Consider the following 18,425-nt stretch of genomic DNA (forward strand, 5'->3'; position numbering starts at 1 on the left):
CAGTCGAAATGACATGATTGACGTGTGTGTGTGTGGCATGAAAGTGCAAGAAGGAACCGGAATTCCGCTTTCTTCTTTTTTATGCGATGAAGAAGTGTGCAGAACAGAGCGATTGCATGAATTCCACCATGATCGGTGCATAAAACAGTCAATATCGAAGACTTATGCTATTTTCAAAGACGGTCTCTCTTTCCATCCTTCCTCTATCATCACTACTTCACCATCATGTCTTCAGGTCAACAGAACGAAAAGATCGCTAGATCAGTACAGAGTATCAACACTGCTTTCCAGCTCTTCACAACCGATGACGTTGAAAAACAGGTTTTCAACGAAAAAGCTGGTCCACTAGCTATGGCAGTATCAATGCTTGGCTACCCTGGCCAGGCAGGTCTAGTTCGTGCGTCATTGAAGCTTATTGTTGGCCTGGAAAAGGCACATGCCAGCGGCTTAGATGTTTCGATGATGAAACACCTGACCCCTACTCCAATCGACCGATTCACATCTGGGCAGGGTGATCCAATTGGACTCAATCCAAGAGAGGATCAAATTTTGCTGAAACATTTTCTCAATGATTACAAGGGAAACGTATGGTATTATTTCGGCGCAAGGCCAGATAAAAATGACCAAAGATGGAATCGGACAGTAACCTGTCTTACCTACGGATGTTTTCTCTTTTGTGCTCTTATAACGGGGATATCATCAGTACCACTTTGCTGGAACAAGGGTGTCGTGTATTGGATCTTGGTCATGCTCAACCCACTCGGGTTGTGTATTCTTGCTGTGACCTTCATTCAGGCTCGTACAGGTATCCGACCTGCAGAAATTCACTGGCAAAATGAGGATGGACCAGATCCGCCAAATTGCAACGATCCTCGGAAGTATCCTAAATTACCTCATTCAATAATCTTTGATGGTGATCGTATCGGAATAATCGATGAACGTGCAATCGACATATATCCTTTAAGCACGTTACGCTTCAAGATCGCCCTTGCAGTAGGTACATCATGTCTTTTAATCGGATTTCTTGTCGCTTTTACCCTGATTCAAGATAATGATCTAGATGCGATTATTTGGGTAACTTGTCAGCTCGTCTTAACAGGATTGCGATATGTAGTTTGGCTTCTTGAGCCGCTAAGAATGGTACAGAGATTATCAAAAGAGATGGGAATTGAAGCAAACACCGTTGCAGGCGATATATGTGACTTTACAGATGAAGCCACGGCACGCATCGTGTTCTTGATCGCACGCAAACGGATTTACGACACCATATACGGTGAATATTTCCTTAGTCGATATACTGAGGAGTCTATATGGCATGTTTTATCAAGCTTACCTTGGGCTGAAGCGGGAAATTGGTGTCAGCATAAAGCGCTCAAGGCTGAAGAAGTATATGCCGCCGTTCAGGACGAACAAACCATCCTAGATCAGCTTAAAAAAGAAGCAAATCAAAGAGCGGCTTCTGGAAAAGCGACGAATGTTTCAAGCCAGGCGCCATTTCGAACTGTAGAACAAAGCAAAGATACTACACAATCTCGCGAAAACCATAGGGTGATAGATATGCAGCAGGGAACCAGCAATAACCAAATCATACTGATCCCATTGCCAATCATTTATGCGATGTGCGATGTTCTAGGACTAAAGCCGCTTTCCTGTGGCTTACCTACTATGTCTGTACTTAACAATTATGGAACTTATGTAACACTCTGCTTGGTTACTCGAGGTTCTATGGTGTCTTTCCTGCTTTACATTGGTTATTTTCCCGCAATGGAAGGACGTTTATTCGGATTTTTACCCGATAACGAGGAACAGTCCACCTTACAGCTTTGCTCGGACTTAAGGTTGGAATTTACCGGTGGAATTTTGACTAAAGCAAGTCAGCCAGAGGTCAGCCCGCCCATGGAAGATTTCGCGAGAGAAAAGTCTTCGAATGAGTCTTTCGAAAAATTGCTTTGGTCTTGGAAGCAGAACACCCGACAAGATAAAATCATCAATTCAAGGGCCGATCTACCGCTAACGGCCAGTCCTAGAGATGAAGATTCTTATTTAGTAATAGAGACTAGACGGAATCATTACCTTTATGGGCGATCGATATTAAGGTTGTTCATTCGTAATTCTCAAGATATAGAGAGAAGAAAGCGCATTCGGACTTATCACGTTGCTTCTAAAGGTGACGGAAATGGGGCATCCTCCTTCTGGCGGAATCGAGCCAACATTGCTATAGGAGGGACAGCACAGCGACTGGGAGGGACAGCACAGCGACTGGGAGGGACAGCACAGCGACTGGGAGGGACAGCACAGCGACTGGGAGGGACAGCACAGCGACTGGAAACTTTGAGCGGTCCAAAGACGCATTCAGTGCAAGTGAATCCAGCATCACCAACATATCACACAGCAGCGACTTCAATTATCAGCGATGACATTATTCGAGAAGAAGAGGATTGGGCCGCAGATTTGGTGGAGGTATGGTATGAGCAGCGTGATTGAAGACAATACTAGTGTACATAGAGCTTTCTTATCGTGAATCCATCAAGCTTCTTTAGCCACTCTTCAGTCATCATCGCCATTTGATCGAGTCGTGATCTGTACCGGGAATGTCTGTACTTCAAGAAACCAAGTTGATCTGCATCGCCATGGAACTTGTTCAGCCTCTACTCCATCTGAATCTCTTCCCTGCCAATCATTCGAGCTACGATCGGGTAATTTGAAATCAAACGTACGGATCAGAGAAGGTAGAGCCTTGTTGATTTCCATCAGAGAGATATTCTTCCCGATGCACTGCCGTGCTCCGCCGCCAAAGGTCAAAATACTCTTTTCCAAGTTCCTTCTTTTGTCCTCGCTCAGATTCAACCAACGATATGGATCATACTCTCTTGCATTCTCACCAAATTCGTCTTTGTTCCGGTGCAGCACAAAAGGAGCCACACTCACTTGACAACCGAAAGGAACGATATGCTGCTTTCCCACGTGTCCCTGAACCACTAAGCCGTCTTTCGTACATACTTCCCGAGGCAATGACATCGAGATGGGCGGATGCAATCGTAGTGTCTCCTTGATGCATGCTTGCAGCAGCTCCAACTTGACTGCTTGTGCATATTGAATCGGCCATGTCAAGGCACCAGCATCAAATGCATCATCGATCTCTTTCTGAAGTGCCTTATGAACTTCAGGATTGCGTACCAGATAGCCGATCATTGTCGTCAAAGCAGTTGCGCTTGTGTCTGATCCCGCAGAAACCACACTGATTGCCGTCCGCAGTACTTCATTCCGCTGGAGAAGATTTCCCGTCGTAGGATTCTTACTCTTACAAAAGTTTGACAACATATCCTGCCTGGCATCCAAACGTGCAATATCGTCCAACTCTTCTTTGGTCATTTTTGTCTCGTCCTTTTTTGATTGAATGTCTAGCAAGCGGTATCGTTCGTTGATCAATGGTTCAGTAACTTTTCCAACCGTTTCTCCGCCTGGTTGACCAGATGAATACTTGATCCACTTTCTCAACGGTCGAGAGATTGCGGGAAGCCAGCCCGCCATGCTTCCCCAATGGGACAAGTTGCTCACACCCACCAAGAAGTTGTCTGCATCATTACCCTTCTCCACAAATCCAAATGAAGCACCAAATGCAAGCTCTCCAACGGCGTCCATTGCAAAGAAGTGCAACCATTTCGCCAAATCAATCACAACACTGCCTTTCTCTGTCGTAGCCTGATTTTCTGATAGCCTTTTGATGAAATTTTGCGTTAGTGGTTCGATATATTCTTCCAATTTGATCAAATTGTTCATACTGTATGCACCAGAGATCGCTCGTCTGAAAGCTGAATGTTTATCTGAATCAATCTCGCTAAAAAGACTTGGTTGTTTGCGGTATACCTGGAATGATTGATAGAACGTCGTCTTTGGGTAGATCACCCCACTTCCATGTGCATATATCTGTTGAGCAGCTTTTGATGTGTTGAAAGACAGATGATTTGTGCTTATCCGCACAACTTCTCCATATCGATCGTGTGCTTCCTCCAATGCCCATGCGAATCGATAATTGTACGTTTGCCAGAACGGCCAAATGCCTGGTATCCCGATCCTAGCGATGAAAGGACCTGGATATTTGGCAAGAGGATGAAAGAAGAGGTTGTAGATGATCCAAGCTGGAATGGAGATGGCGATCGCTAGAGGGATATGATACCACTCCAAGCTCAATGCCAGCTTGACAAATACGGAAGATCGTGCATCGTTCATTATGATAGTGACAAAGATGGGGAGATGAAGATCGATCGCAACTTGAGATGCTATATTGGCCCTATTTGTACCTTTTTCATTGTATGACAACGGGCCGTAGGAAAGGTCGGTTTGGAGGAAAGGAAGAATGCAATTTCGTGCGAAAGAGATTAATACGGCCGGGTGGTCCCCCCACACTTTCACGTACGAGAGAAGCTTGCGGGCGCGTGCGCACACTTCCGTTGTGCCTGACGGCTTTCCAGTCTAATAGTCCGTTAGCGGTTGCTCCTGTTCATGACTCAAGGATTGACGGTACGTTGCTTTTTGAATTCATCTATCCAACGCTTTTCGGCTTCACTGCCTTTGGGTATAACAATGAATGACAAAATGCCATCTTGCAATACCATTCCGTCCCTTTCTTCCTTTTTAGCAGGATCGGCATCTCGAGCACAATGATCCATAGCCTCTCGCAACGTTAAACCTTTTCCGATTCGAAGGATACGTTTGGAATGCGTGGTTGCCAAGATGCTTAGATTTGAGCTGACATATTCACCTTTTGTGTCCCAAGGTAAAGATGGTGGATGTGGGAACATCATATCGAGATGTGCACCTAGAGTTGTATCTTCATGGAACTGTGAAACCATGTCCGATTGATGGTATTGAGGGTAGAGGAGCACTACTGGAAAGATGATTGGCGTTCTGATTGCATCTGGTGTATGCCATTTCGTGTTTGCTATTATCTCGCCTTCCTTGTTTGTGATTGTCAAAGGTAGGGTGGATGACGAATCTGTGCCTGAGATTGCGTCTGAGTCGAATTGTGCCGGATTAGGGTTCTCTGGTGGCTTGGATGTGTTTTCAATCCAAAGCCCTCTCGCAAGGAAGGCTTTTGCCAATGCCGTCTTACTCTCATTCGACCGTCTTTCACGTTCAGAAGTTTCCTTTTCTCTTCTATCCTCGTCAATTTTCTGCTTCAAGATCTGCGCTCTTAGCTTGATGATCTCGACGTTATCTTTCTCGTGCAACAGTGCATGATCACAACAATCGATTGCTTCTACATACCGCTTGAGAGCCGATAGCGCTTTTGCTGAACGAAAGAATGCCTTTACAGATGCAGGGTTGAGACCCAAAGCTGAAGAACAATCTTTCAGCACCATTCCATAGTTCTCTAGTGGAAGGTTGCATGCAGCTCTGTTGACATACAGTGTCTCTTGCAATTTCACATCTTTTGGGTATGCGTCCAAACCTTGACTGTAAAAGCCTCTTGCTTCTGTATACCTTTTGGCGACGAAATACTCGTTTCCTTGCCGTTTGAAATTGCTTGCCACTTCATCTGGTGTGCCGTCAAATGTTAAGCTCTGCAATGCGTCCAATACCGTTGAGTCTTCCTTTTGTCCTTCATTGTCAGATGGAAGTTGGGTCATGAACAGTGGTGTGCTATCCAAAGTAGAAAAGTGTGAGTCTAAACTCCGCTGAGACTTTTCTGCTCCTGCTGTGGATGGCGTTTCCGTTATTGACATTTTTGGGTGAGCTGATGTTCTTCCGAAGGTCAGAAAGACTGATGTGAATGTGATTGATGAAGTTGATGATTTGCAGGAAAGGTTGATCTTCTCACAAGATGGGAAGACTTGTTGAAATTAGCGCCGCTAAAAAATTCTCGTAAATCCATGTTTAAACTTTTGGTCCTACTTAATGTATGACAGCACAAGGTCAGTATATGCACAATTTCGTATGCCCGCGCTAGAAGAAAGGCAACTTTATCTTAACCACATCCTCAAGCATAGCAGACATGGCTACCACAAGTGCACATGCTGCTCATCACTTCACCGGAAAGACGATCGTGATCAAGCTGGGCACATCTTCAATCCTATCAGAAACAACTCATCAACCAAAATTGTCCATATTATCCTCACTTGTAGAAACATGTCATGAACTCCGCAGTGCTGGCCATCGAGTTGTGCTGGTATGTTCAGGTGCGATCGGAATGGGAAAGGTACGGATGGGTTTCATGAAGCCTGGATCAACTTCCACCGGCAGAGGAACGATTGGAGAAAGGCAAGCATTAGCTGCAATGGGACAATTGCGTTTGATCGCATTGTGGGATACACTATTTGGAGAATTAGGGATCAATGTCGCTCAAGTCTTGCTAACACGCAATGATATTGCTGATCGACCAAGATTCATGAATGCTCAAAATACTCTACGGACTCTGTTATCACCTCCCTTCAATGCAATCCCAATCGTGAACGAAAACGACACTGTGTCCGTCTCAGAATTGAGATTTGGTGATAATGACACATTGAGTGCCATCACTGCAGGTCTGGTTGATGCAGACTTTCTATTCTTGCTTACGGATGTTGATGGTCTGTATACTGGCAATCCGCGCAATGACCCTCGAGCAAGAAGACTAGGTGTGGTGGGAAATGTCGGCAAAGTACGAAAGATTGTTAATGTGACAAGCTTGGGAAGCAATTTTGGCACGGGTGGAATGATGACAAAGTTGATTGCTGCAGAATTGGCAACAGCTGCAGGTGTGGCTACGGTGATCATTAATGGGAATATACCCACCAACATTGTCAAAGTGGTGGAAAAAGGTGTTCCTGTAGAGGTGACAACCGGCACTACGGAAACAGAATCAAAAGAAGCCGTGACGGATCTTACGACATCAATCTCATCTCTGGATTTGGAGCATGAACGGGACACAATTGGAGCGCCAGCAATTGACAACCCTCCTCATACGATCTTCTTGCCTGTCAGACACCCCTTGAAATCACGCAAATGGAGTATTCTGCATGCTCTTCATCCTGCAGGAACAGTGATCATTGATGAAGGCGCATATGAGCGAATCAGCCGACCAGAAAGCGGTGGCAGATTGCTAGCAGCGGGTGTGGTGGGCGTTGAAGGTACATGGGAACGCATGCAAGCTGTAAGATTGGTCGTTCGAAGGAAGTTGAAGCTGTTGACAACTGAGAAGGGAGAAGTCGTTACTGCTGCTATTCCAGAACAAGCTGATCAAATTAATGATCCGTCATCAATCAATACAGCACATCTAGTATCAGCAAACGGACATCAGATTGAAGTGGTGAAAAGGCAACTGAATTCCTACCTGCGAAGTGAAGAACATATCGGATCAGGCTCTAGATCAGCCAGCAGACCTACTTCTGCTATTCAAACACCACCCAACATAGACATTGCAACAGATGAAGATGCAAAAAATACGACAATTACCGATTGGGAATTGATCGAGATCGGGAGAGGCCTAGCAAACTACAATTCGATAGAATGTGAACGGATAAAAGGTCTTAACAGCTCGCAAATTGTAGATGTGTTGGGCTATACCGAGAGCGATTATGTTGTGGACGAATTAGCACTTCATTTGACCCTACCATAAGCCAGAACCGGTCCTTTTGATCGCAATAATCGGCATTCTATGCATTTGGCCGTTTCGGCAAACGTACAATTACCGATCCGCATGGGCGTTGGAGGAAGCGCATGATCGATATAGAGAAGCAGTTCGGATCAGTACAAATCACCTCTCTTTTAGCACATCAAAAGCTTCTCGACAGATATATGCGCATAGAAATAAGGTGATTTATCCAAAGACGACGTTCTACCAATCGTTCCAATTTCATCCTAAACAACCAAGTCTTTTCAGCGAGATTGATTCAGACAAACATTCAGCTTTCAGACGGGCGATCTCTGGTGCATACAGTATGAACAATCTGATCAAACCGGAAGAATATATCGAACCTCTAATGCAAAAGTTCATCAAGTCACGACCGCTGGAGAGAAAGGCGATGCTGTGATTGACCTTGCGAGATGGTTGCACTTCTTTGCAATGGACGCTGTCGGAGAACTTGCGCATCTTTTAGAAGAGTGGAGCAGGATAATGATGCAGACAAATTCCTGATGGGTGTGAGCAATCTTTCCTATTGCGGAAGCATGGCAGGCTGGCTTTCTACGATCTCTCGATCTTTGCGAAAGTGGATCAAGTATTCATCCGGCCAACCAGGCGGAGAAACGGTTAAAAAGCTTACTGATCTATCAACGACGAACGATGACGCTTTCCGGATATTCAATTCAAGAAGGATGACATAAACAAGACTAGGGTTAGGACATTGCACGTTTGGATGCCAGACAGGTTATGCTTTCAATCTTTTGCAATAGTAAGAACCCCACAACGGGTAATTTACTTCAGCGCAATGAAGTACTGCGAGAGTGCAACTGCTTTGACAACAATGATCGCCTATCTAGTACGCAATCCTGATATTCACAGAGCACTGCAAAAAGATTTCGATGAAGCGTTGACGAGTGTGGTGAAATTGCAAGAGGATATGACCCGTATCGTTGTCAGAATTTAAGCGAGGGCAGATCTCGAAGCGATCGAGTGTAGAAGATGAATGAAGAAGTGGGTAAACAAACTTGATGAATTCACGATAAGAAAGCTCTATGTACACTAGTGTTGTTTTCAACCATGCTCACAGCATTCCGCCCCCCGTGTCATCGCTGTTAATTCAAGTCGCTGCTGTGTGATACGATGCTGCCTCCTCTTTACTGCTCATTTCTTCTAGTCGTCTTGCGATTTCTTTGGGTTTCAAAATTATTTCACCGGTAATACGAAGGCCGTCCCAAAACCAAAACTCGTGCCCGTGCATGGTATCAAGTTGACCCGTTACGCTATCAGCCTTTTCGAAGAAAACGATTAGATGGTAGAAATATTGCGGACGTAAAAATGACGGCCACCACTTCGAACGAAAAGCGAAATCACGAAATTTCATAAGGCGCAAATTTGTGAGGAGCGAATCTGAATTAGACAGCTGATTGCCAAATAATAAATATAAATCTTTTGTTATTGTATTTACCGTGAGCGGTAAGTCGGCCCTTGAAGTGATTATTTTTTCTTTTTCTCCCTTCTCTTTGATCAACCTGAGCATCTCTTCGAAAGGTTTGAAATCGGTTTCATAGCGTCGCTCCACTTTACCAGGCCTCATAGATTGATGAACTACTAAAGCCATCGCATTTACTACAAGAATTCCCTTGTGGAAAAAGCATCCGTCTAAAATATGATGTTCCTCGTCACTGAGTATTGTGCCATTTCTGCCATAGTCATCGAAGACACAGAAAAGGAAAGACGTTGTACCATGTTGAGTAATTACACAAAGTTGTACATCCGGTTCAAAAGAAGTGACAGAACCAAGACTTGGTAAACCACAGGAGTGTGGAGATACTCCGAAAACATCACACATAGCATGAATGATTGGCATGGGAAGTAGTATGATTTGTGTTCCTTTATTCTTACCAGAACAAAATGGCGTCTGGTGTACAGCACTTTTTTTCCTTTGTGCTCTCTCTCCATTGATTTGTAGGTCGACAGCCTCACTCGTTTTATAAGATTGTATTACGTCTGTGTTAGTGGGAGCCTTTCTCCACCACCAAGATCCATCTTCTGTAGGACGTATAGTCGATAGTGCCTGCCAGATAAACTCCTCAGAATAAGGGTCATGACGCTCATTAGAGTTGTAAAGTCGTGCGCGAGCGATCAGGAACACGATTCGAGTCGTAGCTGCATCTTTAAGATCAGACATATCTCCTGCAACTGAATCAGCTTCGATTCCCATTTCGGTGGATTGTCTCTGCAAGTATTGTAGTGGTTCAAAAAGCCAAGTAAGATAGCGCACGATCGTCAAGATTAGCTGGCATCCTCCCCAAATAATTGCGTGTCCATCATTATCTTGGAGTAAGCTAAAAGCGACGACCAACCCGGTCAGAAGGCATATTAAGCTTACTCCAAGGGCAAATTTATAGATACGGTAGCTTGAAGGATATACATCTATAGCACGTTCATCAATGATACCGATGCGGCCATTATCCAAAATTACGGAATGCGGGAGCTTGGAAAAATTTAGGGGACTACCCTGCTCATGAATTGTTGCTGGTCGAATGCATGCACGGAGTCGAATGAATGTCACTGCAACACCAACTAATCCAACTGGGTTTAACATGACCAAAATCCAATATGTAGGACCCTTGTGAAGGCAGAGTGACACTGACGACGCACCCGTTGCTGAAGCACATAGGATGAAACATGCTAAAGTGACCCCAGTTACCACTCGATTTTTTTTTTCCTGATCGTTGTCGGGCCTGCAGCCAAAATAATACCACACCTTACCTTCATATGTATTGAGGAAATGCTTGAGAAGAGGTTGATCAGGCCTTGGATTGATTCCTAACGGTTTGGGACCTCCGTAGCTTATCTTTTCGATGGGATCAGCTGTAAGGTGTTTGATTTTGGATACATCTAGGCCACTTTTGTGTGCTCTTTCCAGACCAACGATTAATTTTAGTGCAGCTCGGACCAGACCGAATTGCCCTGGGTATCCAAGCATCGCGACGGCCATTCCAAGCGGACCGGCTTCTTCGTTAAAAACTTGCTTTTCTACATCATCACTTGTAAAGAGCTGAAAAGCGGTATTGATACCTTGAACAGCATGAGCAATACTGACTTTCTGTGATGGCGATGACATTTTGAAACGGTTGATGGAGGAAAGAGGGAAAGAGGAATTTTCTTTGGCAAATGGCAAAAGGCTTCATATCGAATTAATTCATGCACCGATCTATATGGAATTCATGCAAATATTCTGCACTGCATCGCATAAAAAGCAAGAAACGGTGCTCCGATTCCTTCCTGCGTAGTTATCTGCGCCTTGTAAATAAAATTAATAGGACTCTCACGAGTGTTTTGATCTGTAGATAGAGGTCCACTTCCTTCCAGATCTGTATGTCGCATGTCAAGCCCGTGACGATTTTGGTGGATAGAAAAACCGTTCTTGTTGATATACTTGGACTTATCGGCTTGCGTTGATAGCTTGGCACCTTTTCCTAATGCATCATCAAGTTGTGCTTTGACTTTGTCAACTTCACTTTCGATACCAGCGTTTTGGTTCCTTGCCTCCTCCAACAGGATTTTTTCGCTTGCAACCGCTTAAAATGGTCAGGTATGATCGACTTCAGGACAACGATACGAGTGGCTGCAGTATATATTTGGCCGCAGTTACGAAACTTGGTGGCAAACACTTATGGGGTCACTTCGTCCAGGTTTTTATCTTCAAACACCATGAGCGGTTCATCACCTCCAAGTTCAAATGATATCTTTTTAGGTGTATCTGCACTTTTTTCCCGTCAACAGGTTTCCCAGGGCTGTTGATCCTATGAAACTGATTTCTTGACTTTTGGCTCTTCACACGCAATGCTGTATTGTTGGTCTTATCCGGCGATGCAATTGATGACACCTTTTGGGATACCTGCACGTTATACTGAGTGACATGATATCAATGTTCTACTAAATGGCAGTGTAGCAAAGACAAAGGTTGTGCAGCCGAATGGTATTACTGAATTTCATGACACAAGGATGACATCCATACTCAATTACATATCTGACTGGAGCCAGCTGGAATTGTGAGACCATTTCTGCGCTCAGCTTGGTAGCACTATTCTCTAAGGATAAGTTCTACGAAATGCGTTGTCAAGGATGGTGGATGGATGTTGATGATGATACTTTTCATTAGAATAGCAGAATCGAATGGCAGACGCGTTGTGCGTGATTGAACGCGTGGGTAAAGTAACACTTTTGTCATTTGAAGTGCAACGCGTACTTTAACGCGTAGATTAGGAGAAGCAGCAAAACTGTCTTTTAATCTGAGTCTTGGGAAAAAGCAAACTTCATTTCTCTAATCATCACATCACCAACCATCAACTTTGTTCAAACAAGCGACTTATCCTGAATTAAAACCGAAAGGCAAAGTAGAACATCACTGGATACGTGTTTCGGTCCCGTAAATACGCGTACGATTTGCTGAGCCAAGAGAACAAGTATGAGCATCTTGACACATACCATGCCTCGTTCTTTAGAGCCATTGTCAGATGTGGACATGAATATGGTCAAAATGGATTCATCGCAAAAGAAAGGTCAGAGTAGTGAATCAAATGGGATTGGACATAGCGCAAAATCTCGAGAAGGATCATCGTCATCCTCTTCACAGAATGGATTGAAAGCATCTTCATCAAAGAGCCTGAAGAGAAAGAGTGACACAATCTCAAGTGATCAGAACGACAATGCCCCAAAAGCTGAAGGCAGTGAGAAGGCCAAGAAACCAAAGAAGCGTGTCAGTCTGGTCAACGAAAGCGGGAAGGAAGGAGAAGCACCTCCCACAACGAAAAAGGATGACAAACGCCTAGAAAAGGAAGAAAAACGAAAAGAGAAAGAAGCCAAGGAGGAAGAAAAGCGAAAGGAAAAGGAAGCAAAGGAGGAGGAAAAACGCAAAGAACGACAGGCAAAGGAAGCTGAAAAGGCAAAAAAGGACGCTGAAAAAGCGGCAAAAGAGGCAGAAAAGGAGGCAAGAGAAGAAGAAAAACGCAAAGAACGACAGGTGAAAGAAGCCGAAAAGGCAAAGAGGTATGCTGAAAAAGCCGCAAGAGATGCCGAGAAAGAGGCAAAAGAAGAGGAAAAGCGTAAAGAACGACAAGCTCGCGATGCTGAAAAGGCAAAGAAGGAAGCGGAAAAGATCGCCAAAGAAGCAGAGAAAGAGGCAAAGCGACAAAAGGAAATCATGCAAACCAAAATGTCAGCAAGTTTCATGTCTGCATTTGTGCAAAAGCCTGCCGGTCCTTCAATATCACCGAAGAAGCAAATTCCCGATGATGTGTCTGATTTCGACCGTACTTTCTTGCCGTGCACATTCAAGAACTTGGCGCCCATCAATAGATTCTCACGCGCAGTTGCGAGTGACTTTGACGGCTGCATCGGCAAGAGTGATCTCGCCCAGGATAAACTCTTGAAAAGCTTCCTAGAGGATGGCAACAAGAGCAAACCTGCTAGAGCACAAGGACGAAAATCTCGAAAGGGTATTCGTGCTCCTGTAAGCGTCCGTGAGTCAATGCGTTTGATCACAGAAGCTGGCGTTCTTGGTGATGATCGCTTGTTGGAAGAGAATGGCAAACGTGGACTGGCAAACTTGGCAGATCGTAAGAAGCTTCCCATCAAGCTGTTGCATTTTGCATCCGATCGAAGACCTGCATGGTACGGAACCTGGACACGATCTTCCAACTTCGTCAGCTCAAGAAAGCCGTTAGCACAGGATCCAGTTGCTCTGGATTACTCGTATGATTCAGATGCAGAATGGGAAGACTTTGATCCAATGGAGGGAGATGACCTCAACGACAATGATGACAAAGAAGATGACCATGAAAGTCGCTCTGATTCTGATTCAGAGATGGATGACTTCTTGGTGGATGATCTGGAGGAGGAGGAAGATGAAGAAGGCGATGGTGATCTTGAGATGAACATGTTTGGTAATCGCAAATCTGTCAGCCCAGTCAAATCTCTCAGAGGACGTAATCGTTCTTCCCTCAGCCCCAGCAAGCCATTTGTCAACAAATTGGACGCAAAGAAGAAGCCCAAGAAGTTCAAGCCAATCGGACGTCGATTCGAGGCAAAATTGGTCAAATTTGAGACAGGACCACATTGGGAGACAGAATTGGGCGTTGCATCATACGAAGGTTTCAATGCATATCAGATGGAGATGCTGAATGATACGTACATCGGTTTGAATCCGTTTACGTTTACATCTACGGATTTGTCAGGTACGGATACCACAATCCCTACTTCCACGATCAAAAAAGAGCATTGCGAACAAATTGTTAATGCTAACGTTCTTGCTTCCGCTTCAACCTCGCCTTCAAATCCCAACAAACCATCAGCACAAGCAGCGGTACTGACAAAAGCAAAAGCGTTCCCGGAAGAACATTTGAAAGATCTCCTGGGTTCCATAGAGGGAAGCTCTTCCATTCGCCCTGTCCTGATAGAAGGACTGCATTCTAAATATGCAACAGAAGGCAAAGCTGCCGTTCCAAAGACGACATTGGAAGCATGCCTGACAACGTATGCCGAAAAGCAATCCAAAAAGGCTGGCGGCAAATGGGTGATCAAAGCAGAATTTCGCGTGAGTATCTCAAGAATCTGATCATATCCACAAAGTATGCTAACATTTTTCTCTTTTTCTCTCTCTCAGGAAATGGCAGGTCTACAGGCTTAGACTGCGATCATTTGAGCATCCATCGCTCTTACTCATTTATACCTTATCTCAAGAGCACACCTGTTAGATGGCTTCGAACACCTGTTAGAGACGTAATCCAGGCATGACCTTTTCTCACCTTCTGATGAATGGTAACCTTCAATCGTGTACATTTTATTACAATAGCATTGATACAGACTGAAAGAAGCGGAACAGATCATGTGCGACCGTTTGGCATGGGAGGTTGTGAAGAGTGACCGTCTTCATCGTCATCATCTGCATCTAGATCATCATCTTTGGCCGCCAAAGCTGCTGCAATCTTCATGCTGGAGTAGGGGAAAGAAAGGCAAATTCTTGTCAGCACTTATGCACTACCATCATTGAAAACACTACTCCACTCACGCTTCAGCTTCGTTACCATAATGAGCATTCCGCTTGCGTGCAAAAGCATCCTGTTTAGCTTTTGCTTCTTCACTTTTGTCCTCCTCTTCTTCAAATGCACCGTCTTCTACATCCATCGCATCAGGATTACGGTCACGCATTTCCTGTCGAACACCTTCACGGGAACGTTCGCCAGCAGCAGAACTTCTTCTACTGTTTGGCAAAGTGAAACTCGGACTACGGCTATCCGTTCCTCTTCTTGAAGAAGCAGGCGTGCTATCACGACTTTTGAGCATATCCGCACTGTCTAATCCAACGGCAGCGGACGGATTCGATTGTCTGCCGACAGTGTTGCCTGCGTTAGCTTTGGTATTGGCTGCCAAAACTTCAGCTGCTGATGACCGACGGACGGGGTTGTGCGGTAGAGAAGATGAAGAAGGTTCGGCAGTATTGTTGGTAGGAAAGTAGTTGCTTGCGGCCTGTTGGTTGTTATCGAGGTCAAAGTCTGCAGAAGAAAAAGAGGTGAGCAAGACATGGTGTGAAAGATGACTCAAAATACTTACTTGTGTCGTCATCCATTGGCCCCAAGCTGGCACTACGAACGAATGGAGTTTTTGGCTCATCGATCTTCATACGAGGGTCTTGTTGTTCCCGTTGAATTTCATGTAAGGTTAAATTGCTTTCATCCCACGCTAGATGGTTAGCATTTTCGATGTTCTGAGTTTGAGCGTTGATTAGCGGAGGTGATTCAACTTCATTCCCATCCGAATGTGCGATTCCATTGCTGGCATTTTTCAGGATACCACGAGGTTTTGGCGCTGCAGCTGATGGCGGTGGTGAATGGCGAGGGCTTGACATGTTTACTGAGGATAGAGTCTTTCTAAGTGTGGTGGTGAGAAGAATGGAGTGTTCGAGATCGTCATCTTACTTCTTAAGCGCGCATGCACGGGCCTAAGCGTGATCGGCAATATAACCAATTAGGGTGAAGATTCTCGTGCAAAGGTGATGATGATAAAAATACACTTTTTTTCTGTTTCATTCAATTCTTTTTTCGTAAATAATACAAATCTGTTCGACTGGTGCCTAAATTGACAACTTTTGGACATCCATCACGATCCTTTTCGAGTGTGGTGCATTCAGCGCAGTAATAAGCGTCCTGAGAAAAGTGGCAAAAGCGGGAAAAAGTTAGCAACCATTCCGATAAAGCACCCTTATTCTTACTCACCGAGATGCCTGGATTACCACAAACTATACATCTTCCTCCATACGATCCAAAGTTGCATTCTTCGCATATTCTTACGATCGCAGCAGGTCGTACGTGTGAATCACATAAAGGGCATTTACCGTCGCATTTTTCGCAAAGACGTCCGATTGCTATGCCGGGAAGCTTGCGACAGAGGACGAGATCCGGATGATGCTTGGACATTGGTGTCCGATGGTACCGTTGCGATCAACAGAGCCGTGTGTGAAAGATGGTAGTTTGCAGGTGAGAAGTTTGTCTCCACTATGAGTACACGCTTGAAAATTAAAAAGCGGCACTAACGCAGTTAGAGCGCTAAACTCCGAAATCTTCTTCCCTTCTCACCATCACATACTTGGGATAATGTCTTTATTTGCAAGATCTTCACAAAGATCTTTGGCAAATTTGGGATCTTTGAGCACACAATCACGTATTGCTACCCGTACATTACACAACTTACCCTCCGTTGCAGCTGCACATATGAAGGCCGTTGACGGATTCGTTGGAGCGATTGGTAATACACCATTGATTCGTTTAAATCGATTATCAGAAGAGACAGGATGCAACATTATGGGAAAGGCGGAATTCATGGAACCTGGAGGTAGTGTGAAGGATCGTGCTGCTCTTTTCGTCGTAAAAGATGCAGAAGAGAAAGGTCTTATCAAACCTGGAGGTACAATCGTAGAAGGCACAGCAGGTAACACTGGTATCGGTCTTGCTCATGTGGCAAGATCAAAAGGATACAAGTGCGTTATCTATATGCCTAACACGCAATCGCAAAACAAGATCGACCTGCTGCGCCTGCTTGGTGCTGAAGTGTATCCCGTTCCAGCTGTTGCTTTCGATAATCCAGAGAATTACAACCATCAAGCCAAAAGACATGCTGATCGATTGGATAACGCCGTCTGGACAAATCAATTTGACAACACAGCCAACAGAAGAGCCCACATCGAAACAACAGGACCAGAAATTTGGGAACAAACAGACGAAGGCAAGAACTTGGACGGTTTCATCTGTGCTACCGGAACTGGAGGTACATTAGCCGGTGTAACGTCATTCTTGAAGGAAAAGTCTGGCGGAAGGGTCAAGTGTTGGCTAGCAGACCCACCGGGAAGTGTTTTGCATTCCTACATTCAATCAGGCGGCAAGCTCATGGACCGTCAAGGAGGCAGTATCACCGAAGGTATTGGACAAGGCCGTGTTACCGACAACATGAAGGATGATATCGGCAAATTGGACGGAAGTGTACATGTCCCAGATGAGGAAACGATCGAGATGGTCTATCGCTGCTTGGACGAAGAAGGAATCTATCTCGGTGCCAGTTCAGCTCTCAATGTCGTAGCGGCTTACAAGATGGCACAAGGACTCGGTAAGGGTTCCAACATTGTGACAATCTTGTGTGATGGTGCTTACCGTTATCAAGACCGCCTATTCAGCCGTAAGTGGCTACAATCCAAAGGTCTCGACACTGCCATCCCCGAGCATTTGCAAAAGTACATTGTATTGGAATAAGAGCATGTGATATAGTACAGTGAATAAAATCGGAATGCTTTCTCTCATCCCATCAGCATTGAGACATCTTTAGGTGGGTAACGTGATTGGGCGAATGTCATGAGTCTCTTGAGACTTTGAATGTACTTTCGGCTGACCTCATCGTTTAGGACATGTGCCACATTTGAGCTGAAGATCTTTTCTCTACCCGAACGTTCATGGATACCAACCATTGTTACACCGATCGGCCAAGGTGCATTTCCAATTGACAGTTGAAGGTATGAATCGTTTGCGTTTCGATATTCTCGCTTTTGCACAAAGTGAACAATCTCTGCCAAACGTGCCAATACATCAGGCTTCACACTCCGATGACGAAGCTGTTTGAGTAACGGTTTCATGTAGTCTGCTGTCTGTACTTGAGTTGCAGCCACCAGCTTTCCTTGCGAGCTTTGTCGGATCTCTATTGGCCTTTCCGCCAACGATGTTTCCCAATCCCGCATAAGTCCTTTGAGTGTGTAATAGATGATCGGGTATACCTTATTGATGTCTTTCTTGATTAGATTCAAATCTAACACGCTGTTCATGCCAACTCCTTCCCGCTGTTCTTCGCCTTCCTTGTGTGTAGAAGACCCCTCCTTAACGTCTTCAGAAGTCGGCTTTGGTGATGAAGTGGAACCGCGTTGACCAAGAAGATCGCTCGAGATTGCCGAAGATTCCGCGCCACGCAAAGCTTTCATGAAATCATTCTGACCCATCTTCTCACCTCTTTGCTCAATCAACTCCAAGGACCGCAGTCGAAGTCTTCGTTCTTTGTCACTCTCTCCAAACAATCGGATTGGCTCCCCTTTTTGCCGTAATCGACGAATAGCTTCTTCATTGGAGATATTGAACCTTTCTTCCTTTTCGTCAGAGGTTGGTGGAGCAGGTGATGTCCCGTTTGCTATCTGCTGATGCTTTTGGATTGCATCTTTTGAAGCAGTACCCTCAGATTCTTCCCTCTTGCCCGCATCTAGAGGGGAACTTGTCCGACCCTCTTC

At 44.9% G+C, this 18,425-nt stretch overlaps 10 protein-coding genes across 10 annotated transcripts; 4 read left to right on the top strand and 6 right to left on the bottom strand.

The window, feature by feature from the left end:
* Window positions 1-225: 225 nt before the first annotated feature.
* FA14DRAFT_152567 (uncharacterized protein) lies at window positions 226-2,484 on the top strand (the record flags this gene model as incomplete). Its single annotated transcript, XM_025497539.1, has 1 exon — window positions 226-2,484. One exon carries the CDS (start codon window positions 226-228, stop codon window positions 2,482-2,484), a length of 2,259 nt encoding a protein of 752 aa, XP_025357460.1.
* Window positions 2,442-4,369, bottom strand: FA14DRAFT_10525 (cytochrome P450). The gene has a single exon (XM_025495736.1). It carries the CDS (start codon window positions 4,228-4,230, stop codon window positions 2,548-2,550), a length of 1,683 nt encoding a protein of 560 aa, XP_025357461.1. The 5' UTR covers window positions 4,231-4,369; the 3' UTR covers window positions 2,442-2,547.
* FA14DRAFT_10524 (uncharacterized protein) lies at window positions 4,370-5,824 on the bottom strand. Its single transcript, XM_025495735.1, has one exon. It carries the CDS (start codon window positions 5,724-5,726, stop codon window positions 4,509-4,511), a length of 1,218 nt encoding a protein of 405 aa, XP_025357462.1. The 5' UTR covers window positions 5,727-5,824; the 3' UTR covers window positions 4,370-4,508.
* A 159-nt stretch (window positions 5,825-5,983) lies between these two features.
* On the top strand, window positions 5,984-7,597 carry FA14DRAFT_166502 (glutamate 5-kinase; the record flags this gene model as incomplete). The annotated part of the gene is made up of 2 exons (XM_025500034.1): window positions 5,984-7,233; window positions 7,321-7,597. Exons 1-2 carry the CDS (start codon window positions 5,996-5,998, stop codon window positions 7,595-7,597), a joined length of 1,515 nt encoding a protein of 504 aa, XP_025357463.1. The 5' UTR covers window positions 5,984-5,995.
* Window positions 7,598-8,720: 1,123 nt separating this feature from the next.
* FA14DRAFT_176463 (uncharacterized protein) lies at window positions 8,721-10,730 on the bottom strand (the record flags this gene model as incomplete). Its single annotated transcript, XM_025500673.1, has 1 exon — window positions 8,721-10,730. The coding sequence occupies one exon, from the start codon at window positions 10,728-10,730 to the stop codon at window positions 8,721-8,723; it is 2,010 nt and encodes a 669-aa protein (XP_025357464.1).
* A 1,210-nt stretch (window positions 10,731-11,940) lies between these two features.
* Window positions 11,941-14,476, top strand: FA14DRAFT_187292 (uncharacterized protein). Its single transcript, XM_025501587.1, has 2 exons — window positions 11,941-14,204; window positions 14,274-14,476. Exons 1-2 carry the CDS (start codon window positions 12,078-12,080, stop codon window positions 14,295-14,297), a joined length of 2,151 nt encoding a protein of 716 aa, XP_025357465.1. The 5' UTR covers window positions 11,941-12,077; the 3' UTR covers window positions 14,298-14,476.
* Window positions 14,424-15,518, bottom strand: FA14DRAFT_170048 (uncharacterized protein; the record flags this gene model as incomplete). The annotated part of the gene is made up of 3 exons (XM_025500255.1): window positions 14,424-14,602; window positions 14,679-15,162; window positions 15,221-15,518. The coding sequence occupies 3 exons, from the start codon at window positions 15,513-15,515 to the stop codon at window positions 14,494-14,496; spliced, it is 888 nt and encodes a 295-aa protein (XP_025357466.1). The 3' UTR covers window positions 14,424-14,493.
* Window positions 15,519-15,696: 178 nt separating this feature from the next.
* Window positions 15,697-16,083, bottom strand: FA14DRAFT_117099 (PHF5-like protein; the record flags this gene model as incomplete). Its single annotated transcript, XM_025496212.1, has 2 exons — window positions 15,697-15,813; window positions 15,883-16,083. The coding sequence occupies 2 exons, from the start codon at window positions 16,081-16,083 to the stop codon at window positions 15,697-15,699; spliced, it is 318 nt and encodes a 105-aa protein (XP_025357467.1).
* Window positions 16,084-16,166: 83 nt separating this feature from the next.
* FA14DRAFT_10692 (putative cysteine synthase) lies at window positions 16,167-17,577 on the top strand. The gene has a single exon (XM_025495790.1). The coding sequence runs from the start codon at window positions 16,261-16,263 to the stop codon at window positions 17,407-17,409; it is 1,149 nt and encodes a 382-aa protein (XP_025357468.1). The 5' UTR covers window positions 16,167-16,260; the 3' UTR covers window positions 17,410-17,577.
* Window positions 17,454-18,284, bottom strand: FA14DRAFT_115766 (Prp18-domain-containing protein; the record flags this gene model as incomplete). The annotated part of the gene is made up of 1 exon (XM_025496126.1): window positions 17,454-18,284. A coding segment is annotated over one exon (831 nt), but the record flags the coding sequence as incomplete, so codon positions are not given.
* Between the last annotated feature and the right edge of the window lie 141 nt (window positions 18,285-18,425).

This window comes from Meira miltonrushii (genome assembly GCF_003144205.1).
Source record: "Meira miltonrushii strain MCA 3882 unplaced genomic scaffold FA14scaffold_1, whole genome shotgun sequence".
NCBI lineage: Eukaryota > Fungi > Basidiomycota > Exobasidiomycetes > Exobasidiales > Brachybasidiaceae > Meira > Meira miltonrushii.